General features: G+C 41.8%; 2 protein-coding genes across 2 annotated transcripts; both read right to left on the reverse strand.

Annotated features, from left to right (window-relative positions):
- Positions 1-5,803: 5,803 nt before the first annotated feature.
- On the reverse strand, positions 5,804-10,139 carry LOC310878057 (uncharacterized protein). Its single transcript, XM_083792138.1, has 2 exons — positions 9,887-10,139; positions 5,804-7,583 (listed from the first exon to the last, which is right to left on the reverse strand). The coding sequence occupies exons 1-2, from the start codon at positions 9,937-9,939 to the stop codon at positions 6,521-6,523; spliced, it is 1,116 nt and encodes a 371-aa protein (XP_083648264.1). The 5' UTR covers positions 9,940-10,139; the 3' UTR covers positions 5,804-6,520.
- A 1,488-nt stretch (positions 10,140-11,627) lies between these two features.
- On the reverse strand, positions 11,628-18,112 carry LOC310877635 (uncharacterized protein). Its single transcript, XM_083791581.1, has 6 exons — positions 17,995-18,112; positions 16,406-16,548; positions 14,916-15,090; positions 13,928-14,067; positions 12,944-13,041; positions 11,628-12,713 (listed from the first exon to the last, which is right to left on the reverse strand). Exons 2-6 carry the CDS (start codon positions 16,412-16,414, stop codon positions 12,209-12,211), a joined length of 927 nt encoding a protein of 308 aa, XP_083647707.1. The 5' UTR covers positions 16,415-16,548; positions 17,995-18,112; the 3' UTR covers positions 11,628-12,208.
- Between the last annotated feature and the right edge of the window lie 1,760 nt (positions 18,113-19,872).

A 19,872-nucleotide genomic window follows, 5' to 3' on the forward strand; every position in this document is an offset into this window, starting at 1 on the left:
TGATTGATTGATTGATTGATTGATTGATTGATTGATTGATTCAGATTTGGGGGCCAGTTTCGAATTGCAGCCGTCCGTAGACATTGACTGATTGATTGATTGATTGATTGATTGATTGATTGATTGATTCAGATTTGGGGGCCAGTTTCGAATTGCAGCCGTCCGTAGGTGCCCTTTGAGAGGGGTTTTGAAGGAGTCAAGGGATCCACATGTCTTAATGACTGTTGGTAGGGCGTTCCACATTTTGGTGGCATAGGAACGAAAATAATTTAGTCCCTTGTTTGTTTCGAATCTGGGTTGTACATGGTTGATGGTTTGTTGCACAACTTGCACTCCCTCGGGTGTTGTGGGTGTGGACTGCGTTAACATTAAGGAAGTATTTAGACAGGTACATGGGTATCTTGGTGGTGTATCGAATCTTGTGGACCAGACCCATTGCAAGATGCTGTACTCTGTCGTCGACCCTAAGCCATTCCAGCCTGTCAAAGTGGGCAGGGGTGAGGTGGGTTCAGGGGGTGAGGCCAAGTAGGAGCCTGACCAGTTTGTTTTGGGAGGTCTGGAGCCTTGTTTTAAGGGCCTTTGAGGTGCTGTGGTACCAAGAGGTGGATGCATAGTCAAAGAAACCTTGTACGAGGGCTCCTGTTAAGGTCTTCAAGGTGTTTTTGTTGACCAGTGAGGAGATCCTGTAAAGGAATCTTGTTCTTTGATTGACTTTTTTGATTACGTTGGTGGCCATTTTATCACCGGAAAGATTAGCCTCCAGGATGGAACCTAAGTAGGTAATTTAATCTTTTCGTGTGATAATATTGTCACCCACTCTAACCAAGAAGCCATCTGCCTTGCTGAGATTACTATTTGATCCGAAGAGAATGGATTCAGTTTTTCCCAGGTGTAAGGATAGTTTGTTATCAGCGAGCCATTTGCAGATTCTACCGAGTTCAGAGCTGAGGGTCTTTTCAACCTGCAGTTTGTTCCTGTCCGAGACCAGCAGTGCTGAGTCATCTGCGAACAGGAACAAGTTGCAGTCACAAGCTGATGTCATGTCGTTAACATATATTAGGAACAGTAAAGGCCCTAGCATGCTTCCTTGTGGGACGCCACAGCTCACTGGGAGGTGGGGGGACAGTGTTCCGTTCACCTCCACCATCTGTTCTCTCCCCTCCAGGTAGGATTGCATCCAGCTCACTGATGTGCTATCAAAACCAATAGCTTTTAGCTTGTTAACCAGTATGGAGTAGTTCACGGTGTCAAAAGCCTTTTGGAGGTCCAGCATGACCATGCCGCAGTATTTGCCAGCATCCACCTCGTTTTTGATGTGGTCGCTCAAATAGAGGAGGCATGTGTCAGTGGAGTGGGATGTTCTGAAACCAGATTGGAACTCGTACATTAATTTATTAGTGGCAAGATACTTTTCAACCTGTTCATAGACAATTTCTTCCATCACTTTCGAGATGGAGCTTAGAATAGAAATAGGGCAGTAGTTGCCAGGTTCTAATTTACTCCCTTTCTTGTGCAGGGGGGTTACTTTGGCCAGTTTGAAATCTTGGGGGACCTGTCCCTGTTTGATGGAGAGGTACTATGTGGGTGATGATTGGAGCTATGGAAATGAGTCTGAGTCTCTGAGAAATTTGGAGGGAATATTGTCATGGCCAGTGCCTTGTGGGGTTGGAGGGCACTCTGTTTTTTAAGTACCTCCTCAGTTGTTACCATTGCCATTTTAAAATCATCTTTACAAACACCTAGGTTTTTGTAGAAGGCTTTGATGTGCTCTACACCAAAACGCCCAGAGTGGGAGGGCAGTTTGTTAACCAGCGTTGTTGCAATGTTTGTAAAGAAGATGTTTAAGTAGTTGGCTACATCAAGCTTGTCAGTGATGAGGGGGTCATTCGATTTGATGTTTATGTTTGTAAACCTGGTTTTTATTTTCTGACCACAGCCTATAGTTGTTTAGTAGCTTCCAGAGCTCCCGAGGATTGTTTTTGTTTTCCTCGGCTTTATCATTGATAAAGTTTCTTTTGGCTGATTTGGTCATGGCAGTTACACTGTTTCTTAGCTTGTTACGCTGGGTTTTTAGGATGCCCAGTTGGGTTTGGAGATCACTGTCGAAGCGCTTGGCTAGCTTGGACTTGCATTTAAGAAGTTCTGAGCATTTTTTTTGTCTCTGGCTTTCATTGCAGTCAGTATGTCCGAATAAATCCATGGCTCCGAGCGGGTTTTGACCCTGATGGTTCTCAAAGGAGCCATGTTGTTTAGTACTGATGTAAATTTGGTTTTAAAGCCAAGCCATGCTTCTTCGACTAGTGAGCTCCTGAGCTCATCGGACCAATCCAGACTCTCCAGTTCAAGGTTAAAGGCCTCGCTAGAGTAGGTTTTGAGGTCCCTAGATATTTTGTGACAGCCAGACTTTAGTTTTAGTTTTTTGCAGGTACAGAAAATCATAAAATGATCACTAAGCCCACATACAATAACCCCTTTCTTGGAGATTCTGGATTTGTCCGAGGTCAAAATGAGATCAATGACAGTTTGAATAGAATCACACACTCTTGTGGGTTGGGTAATTAGCTGACTGACACTATGCAGATCACAGAACCGACTGAATGACTTAAACACAGGTTCTTCCTTATGATGCATGTCTGCATTGTAGACGCCAATCAGGATTTTCTCTACACATACCTCCCCAGCTATATGCACCCCTCAAGTATATCATAGAACCCATGCTGGTTGGGCGGTCTATAGACGGTGCCAACTAATACTGATTTAGCATTTTTTTAAATTAATTCAAACCCACAGTTTCAATTTCATCATGCTGCAAGTCAGTACTAGTAATGTATTCAGTATATTGGTGAATATACATACACACCACCACCGTGTTGGTTTCTGTCATTTCTAATGACTGAGTAATTTTCTGTTTTTCTGTTTTAAACTAAAGTATTGTACAGTAACAACTAAAGTCTCTGTAATGTTTATGTTGTATTATTACAAAAAAAAAAAAAAAGGGATTTAAGAAAATGATAAAAAATAATAATAATCTGGAATTCAAAATGTAGGCCTAGGTTGTTAATCCCCAGAAGCTGTTGAGGTCTGATTTGACCATTTTGCAAAAAGCTTTTAACTTTTTCTTTTTCCTTTAGGCCTACTGCAATGTAGAAATAGTTTACAAGAAAAAGTACGGAATTCAAAATGTACTTGAGTAAAAGTACAAAAGTATTTGTATAAAAATGTACTTGTCTTAAAGTACCAAATGTATAAAGTATACACTCATTATGCAGAATGTCCAGTTTCACAAGTGTGTCAATTGTATAAAAGACGATCTACAAGCTCACAATGATTTGTCTCAACCTGTCCGTCTCTCTCTCTGTGTCTGTCTACACCAGCCACTTCGCCCTGACCATAGCTCACCTGCTGTGGCCACTTCAAATCCTGCCTGCCGTTTCCTGCAAGTGTGTGATTGATTTGATTGAAAATTGTATTAACAGTAGCCTATGTAGAATGGGTACATTTAAAACGAAAGCACAAGTAAATACAAAAACTGTTACTGTGTGGACGACACCATGATAAAGCATTACACTTTACAACAGGGTCCACCATTTTCAATTCATCAAAACATTTAGAGACGTACAAATATACACTTCTGTAACAAAATACAGGAAATCCTCATATAAAGAAAGTAAAAAGGGAAAAACATATACAGTAAGGGGAAAAATGGGTTGGGGGGACTCCAACTTTATTTACAGGGGCCAGTTTCGAATTGCAGCCGTCCGTAGGTGCCCTTTGAGAGCGGTTTTGAAGGAGTCAAGGGATTCACATGTCGCAATGGCAGTTGGTAGGGCATTCCACATTTCGGTGGCATTGGAGCTAAATTAATTTAGCCCCTTGTTTGAGACGAATGTGGGTTGCACATGGTTTGTTGAACTCCCTCTGGTGTTGTGGGTGTGGACTTCGTTGACATTATATTAAGGAAGTGTATTTAGACAGGTATGTCATGATGGGTATCTTGGGTGGAGTAGCGAAACTTGTGGACCAGACCCATTGCAAGATTCTGTACTCTGTCGTCAACAGATAAAACTATCCATACAAAAACACATACAGTACATACAATACAAGAACTGTAAACATGGTACAGGCCAGGGGACAGAACAACCTGAGAGTGAGAACTTAAGTGACACCAGTGATAAATAGAGCTGATAATTACTCATGATTACAGATTTGATTTGTTTTTAGCCACCTCTTCAGGTTGAATGTGAAGGTTGGGAGGTCTCTCTTACTTCTGTAGGGAGACTGTTCCAGTGATGGGAGGCTCTAACAGAGAAGACTGTTTTACTTTGACCAAACACACTACATCTGGATGGCACTCCACAGTCCCCTCTGGTATAGTTGCCCTTGTTGCTCTGTCACCACTGTCCCTTCGATCTATGAACTGTTTCAGTGGTGGAGGTGCAAGTCCATTTAACATCTTAAAAGTGAGACAAGCATCTGCAAAATGTTTAAAGCAGCCAAAATTAAATAAGTTATACTTTTGAACTATGTGGCAATGGTGGAAACGTTTGGGCTTTTGGTCAAGTGTTTCTAATGTCTGTAAAGTGATTCTATGGGTTTTAAGGTTGTGAAACAGTATGTTATGTGTGAAAACAATCATAGCATGCATGAAGAGTTTAGCTGCATTCTGTTGTTAGATATGGTCTAATGTGTCTGAAGTTAGATAAATTGAATTTCAATAAAGTTAACCAATAAAATCTTATTAGCTACATTTTAAACATGTTTTTTTTTAATGTTTTTGTCAAGTTTGAGTCTACTGTAATTCCAAGATATTTAAATTCTGATACTACCTGAATACTGTTTGATAATAATGTCAATGTCAGGGTCTGTGGAGTTATGTGAGAAAAACATACGGACAGTTTGTGTGTGTGTGTGTGTGTGCGTGCGCCATAGACTGTAAAACATAGGTGTGCGTGCGTGCTCAAAATATGCAAACATGAGTTCCTCAACCAATCAGATACATGGATACACAGTTTTTATTCCGATGTCAGACAGGCCTAAATGGGTTAATGCTCCACATCCTGACACAGTGACACTGTACACTTAGTTAGTTGTACGGGTGCAGTACTTAGTTTAGACAGTTTATGGTTTAGACTAGTCATTGGTTAGACCTGTCATTAGTCCTACAACTACAACCTACAGTATCTCAAACCCTCACCCTAAACCTAACCTCCCACAGGGCAGCACACCTAAACCTAACCTTAACGGTTAACCTATGTCTAACCGATGACTAGTCTAAACTAAGTATGCACCCCGTATGGCAAGTAGCGAACATAGCTGATCTCATGTTGGCCTATTATCTCATTCCCAGAATAGGAATGCTAGGGTCCATGTGGTTACCAACATACCATCCACGGGTCCCGGACAACGCTAACATAAAACGACATTGTAATGGGTTGTAGAAAACACTATAGTAGCTTGTTGAGGGGAATGAAAATCGCTCATTTTCTAAGCTACGATTTGATTACTTTTACTTTATAGTATTATTGTTATTATATATTTGTTTTCCCGCCCAACTGTATTCATTTAATATAGACTATGCTATAAAACAGGTCAAACATTGGCCTAACTGTCAAACATTGGCCAAAATAGTTGATCTACAACTGCTCGCAAGATCTGCGGTTTTCACAATATTTAACTGTGGAACCAAGTCAAACTAAATGTGACGACTCAACTCCTACATTTTCTGTGCTTGTCAGAGTGGGGGTCTCGAAATATGATTATTTTGGGGGGTCCCCAGTACAAATATGATTATTTTGGGGGTTCCCCACTCTCCAGTACAAATATGATTATTTTGGAGGGTCTCCAGTACAAATATGATTATTTTGGGGCTGTCACGGCCTGAGTGAGAAGGTCGAATACCACTGCTGTAGATCATCAATCTTAACCTCCTATAGAGTAGTGTATATTGTGTACATATACTCTTTGCACGTTGGTCCACTGATGGATGATGGTAGATGACTACATGAACCCTAGCATCCCTATTCTCTGAGCATGTCATACACAAACATTAGATCAGATTATACACTACTTGAGTTGACATGCAAAACGTTCAAATATACTTACTGTGTTGAAACGATTTGTCATCAGAGCCTGCAGTACAATTTACAAAAGAAACATCCTCAAAGCTGCGTGTAGTAGGGGTTAACACCGGTTATATTAAAGGAGGTGTCATTCACTGATGTTTTTCTTTTTACTCCTTTGTACAACATTGTGGGGTTTTTGTATGCTATGTTGATGAATTGTGCATAGGACCGGCTGGACTGCGATAGAAACGGGTCCAGGACTTTTTGTGTGTTATCCTTTAAGCCATAATACATGACTACAGTATACCTCATGCCGATTACATTTCTGACTAATAAAGTATTCAATCAATCAATATGTAGTTTCGATGCAAACTGCATGAGTATAGCTAAATGTGTCTCGTCAACAGAGGTGCACAATGACAGGTCTAACACAAAGACAGTTTGCACCACGATTGCTTTTATAACAACCCGTCATTGGTGTCCTCAAACTCGGCTTGTGCAACCATCTGCATAATATTTAGTTTTAGCTGTGCCTTCTTTCTCGGAGCCATGCGTTTACAGGCAGGGACTAAGCTTAAAAAGAAATATTCATCTTCATCCAACGCCCCAAGCAGTCCCTTGTGTAGGCCATTCATCTCTGGGTATTCTCCTGTCGTGCGTTTAGGTCCTTTGGTCTCAACAACAGTGGGTCGGGCACCTGACGGCTGTGCAAAGGGGCCCACAGCCCTCAGGGATGCAGTGGGCGGGACACTGGCATCCCGATGATGAGAATCGGCATGAGTGTCTCGGACAGCAGTGCCCGCGTGTCTCCTGTAAATGTGTTTCTTCATGTTTTTTGAATGGATCTCTATGTTGCAGTGCGGACAAATACTATGTGTGGTGGATTGAATTGCTCGCTGCACTCTGCAGGGAGGGCTGTCCAGGACAGGGCTGCAGTCGTCCTCCAATCGGGGAGGGCTGTCCTGGATAGGGCTGCAGTCGTCCTCCAATCGGGGAGGGCTGTCCTGGATAGGGCGGCAGTAGTCCTCCGGTTCGAGAGGGTTGTCCAGGATAGGGCTGCAGCCGTCTGCAGTGTCCGCGTGTCTCCTGTAAATGTGTTTCTTCATGTTTTTTGAATGGATCTCTATGTTGCAGTGTGGACAAATGCTAGTGATTTTGGTGGACTTAATTGCTCGCTGCCCTCTGCAGGGAGGGTTGTCCTGGATAGGGCTGCAGTCGTCGCCTCCTCGGGGAGGGTTGTGCAGGATAGGACTGCAGCCGCCTGCAGCGTCCGCGTGTCTCCTGTAAATGTGTTTCTTCATGTTTTTTGAATGGATCTCTATGTTGCAGTGCGGACAAATGCTAGTGCGTTTGCGTTTGGTGGATTTAATTGCTCGCTGCACTCTGCCGGGAGGGCTGCAGTCTCCCCCCCGTCTGGGAGGGTTGTCCAGGATAGGGCTGCAGTCGTCCCCCCGTCTGGGAGGGTTGTCCAGGATAGGGCTGCAGTCGTCCCCCCGTCCTCTGCAGTCGTCCCCCTGTCCTCTGCAGTCGTCCCCCCGTCCTCTGCAGTCGTCCCCCCGTCCTCTGCAGTCGTCCCCCCGTCCTCTGCAGTCGTCCCCCTGTCCACTGCACAGCAAGGTTATTATTGTTAAGGAAAACTAAAATAAAAAGAACTGAAACTGTATAACTTGTATTGTGCGTTTACAAAACTAGCTAAAACAAACTGAAATGATTCTTAAGTTTTCGTTTTTTGTCAATTTAAAACTAACAGTTTTATTAAGTTTAAAACTTAATAATGTTTTTATTAGACTTAAAACTAATAAAAACTAACTACAACTATTAGCATTATCAACAAATAGAATCTACTAATAACTGATCGATAAAATACATCTACGAGAGTCTAAATCTTATTAGGCTAGGGGGCCTTTCTCCCACTCTGCAATTCCATATTCACATACAGACATCAGAGAGAAGACAGTCAGTCTCAGAGAGAAGACAGCAGTCTCTCTCTCTCTCTCTCACACTCACACACACACACACACACACACACACACACACACACACACACACACACACACACACACACACACACACACACACACACACACACACACACACACACACACACACACACACAGTCAGAAGACATCTCTGAGATGGTCCAATTAGCTCTTCACTAAGTCCCACCCAAGCCCGTTCTTGGCCAATACCACGTTATAGCAACGGTTACTAGGTTAGGATCCTAGTCAAGCTTTCAATGCTGGTCAAAATGGTTTTGCAGTGTCAATAAATATATTTGCTGTACAGCATGTGTGGACCTCAGAAAGAGGGTTTGTTTTCTTACCTTGTTATGAGCAAACTAGTCCATTCCATGAATTATTTCGCTCCGTTGTGCAGTTTAATAGTACATATTAGAAATAAAAATAGGCTCTCATTTACTTCCATTGTAACGGGAAACAACTCTCAAAGTCACTCTTTTAGCACATAAGCGAACACTAAGCTGATTCTGATCGTTTATTCTTATCAGGAAAACTCATGCGGTTTTATTTTTAATAAATGTAAACATTGTCTTGTTTTGTTTTGACTTCAGTGTTGCCACATTGTGTGAGAGAAATAAGCCAACCCACCTCCAAAAACAAGCCAACTCAAATAAATAAAAACAAGCCAAAACAAACACCGTGGAATATGTATTTTTTACTAAATCTTATGGTGATTTATCTTTGTATTATTTACTATAGTCCCAATAAACCCCAGGAAATTACATCTGGCCACAGAAGATCACAGGATCTACTGAATGTGAAGATAGCCTACTGGGGGAAGGCTTATACTGTGTGTATAGGCTCAATATGTCAGTTTGTCACATTCAATAGATCCTGTGATCTTTTGTGGTCACTGGTCAGATGTAATTTCTTGGGGTTTATTAGGACTATAGTAAATAATAAATAAATAAAAATCGCCATAATATTTTGTAAAAAAATACATATTTAGCCCCATGCTCAAATGCCCCCGCCGCCCCCCTGTCAAAAACTGCTAAAATCCCAAAAACAAAAAGAAAGCAGCAAATGAAAGAAAATTAACACTCACCTTTTAGTTTCTCTAATAACAACCTAAAACATGAACCTTAGTTGAAAAAAAACTAAAGTTGTCCTTTAACCATTTTGACCAGCATTGCAAGCTTGACTAGGATCCTAACCTAGTAACCGTTGCTAACGTGGTATTGGCCAACAACGGCCTTGGGTTGGGTGGGACTTAGCGAAGAGACAATTAATACAGCTATATTGGCATCAACTGGTGGATCAGAGTTAGACAGAAGAACCGGCAGGATGATTCGGAACCAACCAGGGTGGTACAGTACATATAGGCTACGACTACCCTGCAAAAAAGGTTCTTTGTATCCCACTTTATACAATAATAAACCCATGTCTACCCTGCAAAAAAAGGTTATTTGTTCCCAGCTTACAATACATCTAAAACTAAACCTATAAACCCTGTCCCTGGCCTAAATCCAGGGTCCCAGGGGACTAAAATAAGTAAGTGGGAACTGCATAAAGTGAATGGCAAAGTGAGTTTAACATCGTTAAATGCAGTCAGATAGGACTTTTCTGTGTGGATGTATGGGCTGTCAAGGCCAGAAAGTAGTTTTTGTCACTCTCAGCAGGCGTTCCCTAATAACTTCCGGGTACCCGGGCCGGGTCACACGCATGTACCCCTTTCGGGCTTTTAATACTCTATGCTTTCGGGACCCTCTGTTACCTTTTCTGTATACGGTCGGTAACCAAGGATCCCGAAAGGGGCTATATGCCCCCCCTCCTCCCCTGTTGTGATGATCATTAATTAAGGTTTACCTGCAGAGGTCGTCCAGAACCCCAGAAGGAATCTCGACCCATTTGGATTCCATGGAGTCAGTCAGTCAGTGCATATATTTATATTTAAAAAAATCAGCGTCAGAACAGAACCACGGCCGGCAGTGATGATGATGATGAGGAGGAACTTCCAGAACCAGGGGCCAGCGGGGGTAATTAATCACAAATGATTTATCAATGATCGGCTGTAGATGGAACTGGGGATGCACACGCAGAAGCCTGTACCCAAACAAACAACCGCCATCATCATGTCGATTGGCAGCGTCAAGTCAGCCGCGGTGGGAAGATAAAAGAGGCTTCCGTCTGGTGCCTTCAAAATAAAAGATGAATGGGTGGATGGGACAGGGGTCAATCGGGTCCAGCCAATGTGTGCTTTTGAGTTTGAGTTCCAAGCATATATACAATCACATTTTGGAAAAGTGGCTAAGGCCGTTTGCCCAAGCCAAGGAGTGTTTTTCGTGCTATAGTTTGACCCAGTGCACGCTACTTAAAGCAAGGGAGTTGGGTTGGAACTAATTCAGAGGTGATAGTTAGTAGACATCTTTATGAACACATTTATTTTCCAGATTGGTCCAGAATTCTGCTAACTATCCCTAACTATGGGGAAAGTTAGCTCTGATCCATAGCTCAGTCTCTTCCTACGCTCGCATAAATGCAGACCAGCCTCTCGTCTGTAGCGTAAATATAAAAAAAAAAACGTTTTACCTACTCACCAATACAAAGGCGGTTGATGTATTTAACAAAAAAATCAGACCAGTCTGAAGCGAGTGGTACTCTAAACATCGGTATTCATTGCTGTTCCTTGGAGTGGCAGAGCCTTAATGCAACGGCAGCAAAGGGCATTAGGGCTATGGACCAGTTCACTTTTTTCCCTTTTTTACTAAAGTAGGCTTATCAATACTGCATTGTAGAAATACTCTGTTTACAAGTAAAAGTACTGAATTCGAAATGTACTTGAGTGAAAGTACAAAAGTATTGGTACCAAAAGTAAAAAGTACTCAAGAACGTCCAGTTTGATTCGATCCGATCTATACAAGTTCACAGTGCGCATTATGAGCTTGTAGATTGGCTATTTTCAAAGTGGCTAAATAAACTGTGTACAGTACTGTCATGATCTGTCTCTCAACTTGTCTGTTTCCCTGTTTCTCTCTCTTGTCTGTCTGTCTTTCTACTCCAGCCACCCCGCCCTGACCATAGCTCACCTGCTGTGGCCACTTCATTATAATCCTGCCCTGCCGTTTCCTGCAAGTGTGTGTATAGTGATATACACAAATACCAGACGAGTTGGCCCTTTACCAACTCGCCCCGGGCGTACAGCTGGCGGAACTGCGTGGCCTGGCATTCCTAAAGTGACCTAAGTAAATTATGCTTAAACGGTTAAACCTAACTTTATTCCTAACCTTAACCTCAAACTATGCCTAAACATAACCCTATACCTAAACTTAACCCCGGTAAAACTATGCCTAACGCTAAACTTATTTCTAACGTTATTCTCTGTAAAACAAAATAAAGAATACAAGAACCGCGGCACCGAGCAGTCGGCATAAGGTCTGCGGAAAAACATCGAGGGGCGAGATGGTTTAGGGGCGACCGTACCTGATACCATATACACTACTTGACATGCAAAACTTTCACTTGTCCGTACTGTGTTGAAATAATTTGTCATCGGATCATGCAGATGCAGTACAATTTACAAAAAAAAAACATCCATGTAGTAGGGGTTAACACCGGTTATATTAGACGAGGTGTCATTCACTGACACCGTTTTTTTCTTTTACTCCTTTGTACATATACATAGTGTTTGCATTTGTTGATGTCAGTTTGTAAATACAACAAAAGATGTGGTTATAATCCATTTCTAATGGATGAAGCCTTGGCCTGGAAGAGAGGTCATCCTTCCAACCCTCAAGCACTGCACTCTCCAGTTGGCAGGGTCAGCAGTGTTTGGCCAAGTCACTGCCCCTCTCCTCCAGGCTTCCAGCTATAGACGAATCCACGGAGGGGCACCCCAGCCGCAGCCATCACCGAGGTGCAACCAGCACCAGCTATAGCATTGGCCACACCCGGGGCCAACAGGGAAGGAAGTGACCTGCCGGCCAGGTGCAGCAAACCAGTGCTGACCACACCCCAGCGACCGCCACGCCCTCGTTTACATTTCTTGAGTTTTCTTGAGTATTCAATCAATCAATCAATATGTAATTTCGATGCAAACTGCATGATTATAGTTAAATGTGTCTCGTCAACAGAGGTGCACAATGACAGGTACACCGTATAACACAAAGACAGTTTGCGCCACGGTTGCTTTTATAACAACCCGTCATTGGTGTCCTCAAACTCGGCTTGTGCAACCATCTGCATAATATTTAGTTTTAGCTGTGCCTTCTTTCTCGGAGGCATGCGTTTACAGGCAGGGACTAAGCTTAAAAAGAAATACTCGTCTTCATCCAACTCTTCAAGCAGTCGCTTGTGGTAGCCATTCTTCTCCGGGTGTTGTCCTGTTCTGCGTTTAGGTCCTTTGGTCTCAACAACAGTGGGTCGGGCAGCCCTCAGGGATGCAGTGGGCGGGACACTGGCATCCCGATGATGAGAATCGCCATGAGTGTCTCGGACAGCAGTGTCCGCGTGTCTCCTGTAAATGTGTTTCTTCATGTTTTTTGTAAGGATCTCTACGTTGCAGTGTTGACAAATGCTAGTGCGTGGGGTGGATTGAATTGCTCGCTGCACTCTGCAGGGAGGGCTGTCCAGGCCGGGGCTGCAGCTGTCCTCCCGTCCTCTGCAGTCGTCGTCCTCCTCGAGGATGAGTCGAAAACTAATACAAAAATAATAATAACGAAAATTCAAATTGAAAGATATAGCGAAATATAGCGAGATATATATATATATATATTAAACAAAACAATAAAGATAACTAACTGAAACTGTATTGTGTGTTTACAAAACAAACTAAAGCGAACTGAAATGATAGACAAAACGTCATTAGTTTTCGTTTAAAAAGATATTCGACCTAAACTAAAAAGAAAAATCCAAGAGGATGATAACCTTGCTCTGCAGTCCTCCTCCTGTCTGCTGCTGTCATCGGATGTGTCGTCTCGTCTGTCAGGGATGGGATCATCACTTTCCCGAGGACAATCCTCTACCTGAGACACAAAAAACACACAAAGACAGTCAAAGGTTTAACCCATTTTGGGCGGGAAGTCATTTTGGTGTTTTAAGCATTATGTTATGCTTTAGCAGATCTACAAGCTCTACAAGCTCATAGCGCGGCACCGAGTGCCACGCTACGAGCTTGTAGATCTGCTTTTTTTTTTTTTTTTAATTGTGAAAATGTGGCACAAATCTTTGAATATATATTCCTTCAGACAGAACGTTTCTAACTGAAGTCTTTGCTTCTGGTGGAGTGCCTGGAACAACATATATAAAAATGAAGCTACTAAAAGTTATAATGAGTAAACAGTTTTCCACTTCCTTTTAGCTAACACCTGTCCTAATCATGAATATAAAATATCTGGGACATGTACATTTGCTGCAAAATTGATTGGAATTCATTGGGATGTTTGTATAAATGTGTATGTACAGTATAGTACATTGGTTGACTCTTAATTAAGCAATATTACACGAGCGGGTGTGCTTTACCACCATTAATGCACGCCTGCGTTGCTGCAAGAACAGCTTTAAAAAAAAACACGTGAACTCAATTAGCCCTTCACTAAGTCCCTCCCCAACCCATCCTTGTCCAATAGGCACGTTAGCAGCGAAGAAAGCTTGACCTGCATAGCAACCGTTGAAGCACGGCTATATGGCAGATTGCTTCCTCGAAACCACATGTTGTGTAACCCTCGTTATTGCAACTTTTGTGTCTGCACATGTGTTTTAGACATACAGTACTGCACGAGCTAAGCTTGAACATCTAACATAAAAATAACTCCAAAATGTATGGACACAGACACATGATCAAAACAATAAGTGAATAATGTGGAGAGAAAGAACCACCCAGCTGTGCCAGAGGGTTAATAAAATATGCACCTGGAAAACAGGCTGTGGTCGGCACTTTGTCAAGTGCTTCTCTGTATCCTCCCTTCTCATTATTGTTTTCCTGCAGAAAGGGCAGTGAAAATGGCATCCTCCAGTCCTGCAGGCCTGATGGCATCTCGTAATGTAGAAATCTATAAAGAGACAAAAGCATCATGTGCAACATTGTGTGGTTTCCCTGCTATGAAATAAAACTAACTGGTGTTACATCCTAACCTGGAGTGAGATAGAGGTGAAAACCAAGGAAAGAAACAAAAGGTGATGGACTGGCTTTCAAAAAACAGAGACATTGTTTAGAGGTGGGTCAGTCCAAGTGTTTTAAAGAAACAAAAAAACAAAAAGAAAGTAAGTATAAACCCTATACTGCTAACAGTAACAGGAACGCTCGTCCCAAAAAGCACTCACAGACGGCTAGCCACCACAGCGGTTGTTGTATTCTCGTATTCGTTTTTACTGAGGTTAAGGACTAAGGGCCGATTCATACTCCTATTTTAGAGCCGAATAAAAGTCGGTTCGGCTCTGTAGTGCCTACAATGTGACGTCATTTGAGGTTCGGGGGGGCGGGTACCGTCCTAAAGTCGGCTCTTCGGTGCTACTGAATATTTCTGACGAGCCGAAATAATTTCGGCACTACAGTGCCGAAACAGTGGTAAAATGGTGGTTAGGTTTAGGTATAGTTTTACTGAGGTTAAGTTTAGGAATAAGGTTAGGTATTTTGGTATAGTTTTACTGAGGTTAAGTTTAGGAATAAGGCAAGGTTTAGGTAAAGTTTTACTAAGGTTACATCTAGGAATAAGGTTAGGTTTAGGAAGGAACGCTGTATTTGACCAAGTGTGGTTTGGGGCGAGCGCTCTTGCATTCCTCCTAACACTAGTATGTGGTGTTATTACGAGTAAGTTTACTTAGCAGCAGTACAAACAAACAGGTATAGTAATAATGGCATAGAACAAACTCCACAAAGCGTATATAGACGGTAACTAACCTTCATATTGAACAGATTTTTTTTTATGCACCTCCAAGTGCTGCAAGACCTTGGCCTCTGTCGTCTGAGGCCTGTAGCGGCGAGTGGGGCACAGCGGGCAGTGGAACAGGGAACAGCACTCCGTGCATTTGGTCACCTGCGGTGGGTTTGTTTTGAGAAAAACGCTGCTATGTACCTAATGGAACAACATAGGGAAAATAACAGTCCTGCGTTTAAAAAAAAGAAGGAAAGAAAAGCTCAAAATGTGTTTTTGTTAATTGCTCTAGGCTAGGCTCACTGTTTCTCAACTGCGGGTACAATAGAAATGTGCCTACCGGACTGGTATTAATTTATGTTTTAATTTATTTCCTCATAGAAACGTACAGTCTACATTTAAATAACTTTTTTCATTAGAAAACGCTCTGGAGAAAAAAATTAATTACATTTTACCAGCCCATTAAAAAAAAAGAAAACGAAAATTATAGGCTAGCTATGAATACAAGAAGACTCACCCCGTTTCTGTTTTCCTCCCAGAACTTTCCCCAGTGAGGGGAGGGAGAGGCTGGACAGCAGAAGGCTGGATTTTGAATTTCTCTAACTATAAACTTTCATGACAGCAGACAGCCTAAGTACAAATATAATTTATGAAAAGCTACTACAGTGAAGTCTGTTCACAGAAGTTGTTGTAGGATATGTGGGGATTATCTGACGAGGTACCATTTGAGGGGGCAAAACCTTACATATACTAAATAATACTAAATTGCTTATAGGGTCAATATAAGTAATATAATATAGCCTTTCCACAGGAGTATCTTTTTAGATTTTTCCAAAAAGAATACAAACAGCCAATATCATATTACAAAGTTATCCCCCTCACTGGGGAAAATTCCGGGAGGACAAACGGGCACGCACCGGGGTGAGTCTTCTTGTTACCCTAGCTACCCGTCTCGTTTAAGTTGATTTCCACTTGAGATCAAATGTGTGTCAATTTGAATGGGGGCAAGTCATAAATAACTAGTAAGTAGTAATAACCGTTTCCAGCTGGATGAATGGATGGATGGTGCAGTTGGTAAAATATGTAGGTACGGACGTGCACAGCACAGACACCAAAGGGGGCTTCAGCCCCTGCCCCTTTACCAGTCTGTAAAACAACTGCCCTCTCCAGACCACGAATGCAGCGTTTACTACATGGTGAAAGAAATGCAAATGCCACTCCTTTCCATGCCATATACCGGAAGGCAGCATTCAGGAGAATTGCTTTTTCACCCCCCGAACTGTCTCCTGAACTTGAACACAATATTTTGCTAAGGAGTGCTGGGGTTTGCGCCACGAAAATAGCTGATCTACAAGCTCTCAGCGTGCCGTTGTGAGCTTGTAGATCTGCTATTTTTGTCCAAAAGTGCCCTCTTACGGAATTTCAGCCCCTGCCCCTCAGACACTCTCTGCACGTCCCTGGTAGGTACGATCCCTACAACATGACCAGGAGGCCGGTTGGGGAGCGAGTACTGTACCTCCTCCATGTGTGCTACTGTAGGTCCTTCACTGTCCAGGTGAAAAGAAAGATGGTTGCCTTGATGGCTGGAGTTATCAGAGGAGACTCGTTGCCGTCTTCACCGTCCTCCCAGTGACTTACTGTGGCTGTGGGGGTTAAAAGCTAAAAGGGATATCATATGGATCACTCACTGGAAAATAAAAGCCTGGGTGCCACTGCCGAGGCTACTCGTACAGAAGCAAGGGTGCTGGCGTATTGGCTTAAATTACTAAATTGGGAATATGGAAATATTTTCTTTTGTCTGGGTGGGGTGTTCAATGGCATAGTAGCATTTCTGTTATTATGTTTCTGTACATTTTACATGCTTGATTGATTGATTGATTGAAATATGTATTAACAGTTTGCAGAATTACAGTACATTTCAAGCACAAACTCAATACAAAGACTGTTAACTGTGAGTGGACGACCCAATTAAGCATTACACTTGTTTACAAGAGGGTCCACCATGTTCAATTCATTAAAAACAATGCAAATGGTAAACCTCAGATCTTAATGTTATATATCTGCTTTAATAATTATCTTATTGTTTTACTTTTGAATTTGAAAGAAATGCGTGAGATGTCATTACGTATGCCTGCTCCAGACCGATTCACTGAAATATGAATTAAATAGATTAGATTGTGTTTACAATCTCACAGAACAAAGATCGGTGGACATTTTCTCAGTATCTCTGTAAAGACAGAAATCACTCTCTGTATGCTTTCATGTGTAATTAAAAAAACAAATATAGTTTATTATTTATATATTGACAGTATTTATTAACAGTAAAGACAGTACAGAAGGGTACATTTCACATGAAAGCACAACTCAATAAAAAAGACGAATGAAAAAAACGATGAATTGAACAAGGTGGACCCTCTTGTAAACAAGTGTAATGCTTTATTGGGTCGTCCACTCACAGTTAAGTCTTTGTATTGAGTTTGTGCTAGAAATGTACTGTAATTCTGCAAACTGTTAATACATATTTCAATCAATCAATCAATCAATGCTGTGGACGACACTTTGTTAAAGCTTTGGGCCTACATTTGTTTACAACAGGGTCCAACATTTCAATTAAACTTCAAATCATCGATCTTCACTCTCTCTGTGACCATGACATGTACTCTGAATTGTAGGACCTATTTTTATCATGTAGGCCTATATGTACCAATCAATCGAATGATAAAAAGGGTGGAAAAAGTCCATCATTCCTATAGTTACAAATGTGTTATTACCATTAACATTACATTGTGAGTCTGTGTTTCCTGAACTAATCTATCATCACAATCTCGTCACTCGTTCGTTGTCAACATTGCGTCTTCAAATAAATATAAACCTAGCCTTAGAATCTTTGATCAAGAGTCTTCAAGACTGTCGTAGATGAATTTGATCGATGTTGACATTTGTTTATTATGTGAACATTATGTGAACATCATCGATACGAGACGTAAATACATCTACGAGTCTTGAATTGATCTCGATACTTTGGTATACAACCTATCCGCATGGCAAAACTGTAAATGTTTTAGTTTAAACGCTTTATTTCTGTTAAAAGTGAAAAACACCAACCTCGTTTTCAGCCACCATGTTTGTTTGGATTTGTTTTGAGTTTTGACTGTAGGATGTTGTTGTTGGTTCATTTGGACCCTGTAGACTTGCCGTAGTACACTTCAGTGTTGCCATGTCCCCTTATTAATTTATAAGAGGCCTTGTTTCTAAAGTGCAGTTGATTATTTGGTTTACTTAATTGTTTCCTTTATTATTACTATTATTATTATTATTATTATTATTCTCTAAACCACGTGCACAAGGCAGTGGTTCATGTGTACGCCCAAAATGTACTAATTTTCCCTTTAATAACCCCCCCCCCCCCCCCCCCCCATCTGAAAATGTTTTGTGCCAGTGAGTACCCGGCCGTACCATATTTGTGTTGTCGAAAATATCCAAATATTTTACAATCATATTAATATTATCTCAACATTTTCGCTCCTTTGGTGCTTGTTGTCCTAGAACTGGTTGCTTGTTTCTCTCCCAAAATCTGGCAACACGGCAAGCAGGCTGCAGTATGGAGATCTCCGTCTCCCAGCAGCAGGGGGCGCACGTTAGTAGCATCAAATGACAAACAGCATGAAAAAAGTCCTCCTTGTCCTTGATCTGTTTGCTAAACAATTAGGAGATGGATGGATGGATGGATGGATGGATGGATAGATGGATAGATGGATAGATGGATAGATGGATAGATGGATAGATGGATCTCCTCACTGGTCAGCAAAAACACCTTGAAGACCTTAACAGGAGCCCTCGTACAAGGTTTCTTTGACTATGCATCCACCTCTTGGTACCACAGCACCTCAAAGGCCCTTAAAACAAGGCTCCAGACCTCCCAAAACAAACTGGTCAGGCTCCTACTTGGCCTCACCCCCCGAACCCACCTCACCCCTGCCCACTTTGACAGGCTGGGATGGCTTAGGGTCGACGACAGAGTACAGCATCTTGCAATGGGTCTGGTCCACAAGATTCGATACACCACCAAGATACCCATGTACCTGTCTAAATACTTCCTTAATGTAAACGAAGTCCACACCCACAACACCAGAGGGAGTGCAACAAACCATGTACAACCCAGATTCGGCACAAACAAGGGACTAAATTCTTTTCGCTCCTATGCCACCAAAATGTGGAACGCCCTACCAACAGTCATTAAGACATGTGAATCCCTTGACTCCTTCAAAACCGCTCTCAAAGGGCACCTACGGATGGCTGCAATTCGAAACTGGCCTCTGTAAAATCTGAATCCCCCCCACCCCCCCCCCCCCCTTTTCCCTCACTGTATATTGTCTCTTTTCCCTTTTTTGCTTCCCATATGATGAATTCCTGTTCTGTACTTTAGCTACATAGAAATGTCTATTTGTATGTCTCTAAATGTTTGTATGTCTTTAAATGTTTTGATGAATTGAACAATGTGGACCCTGTTGTAAACAAGTGTAATGCTTAATTGGGTCGTCCACTCACAGTTAACAGTCTTTGTATTGAGTTTGTGCTTAAAATGTACTGTAAATTCTACAAACTGTTAATAAATATTTCAATCGATGGATGGATGGATGGATGGATGGATGGATGGATGGATGGATGGATGGATGGATGGATGGATGGATGGATGGATGGATGGATGGATGGATGGATGGATGGATGGATGGATAGATAGATAGATAGATAGATAGATAGATAGATAGATATAGATAGATAGGCCTTATATCTATGTTCCTGCTGTTCTCATACAGACAACCAGTTTTGAGACAACCAGGTTGAGGCTTTAAACTTTGCTTTTATGAAATAAAGCACCAAGAAACACTCTTTAATCTATTCTATTGCTAGTAGACCACTTCAAACACACTATATGTCTATGATCTCAAAAATAACTATTAATAACCGAAAATAAACAATCTA

The sequence above is a fragment of the Protomyctophum parallelum genome (genome assembly GCF_964188405.1).
Source record: "Protomyctophum parallelum genome assembly, chromosome: 20".
NCBI classification, from domain to species: Eukaryota; Metazoa; Chordata; class Actinopteri; order Myctophiformes; family Myctophidae; genus Protomyctophum; species Protomyctophum parallelum.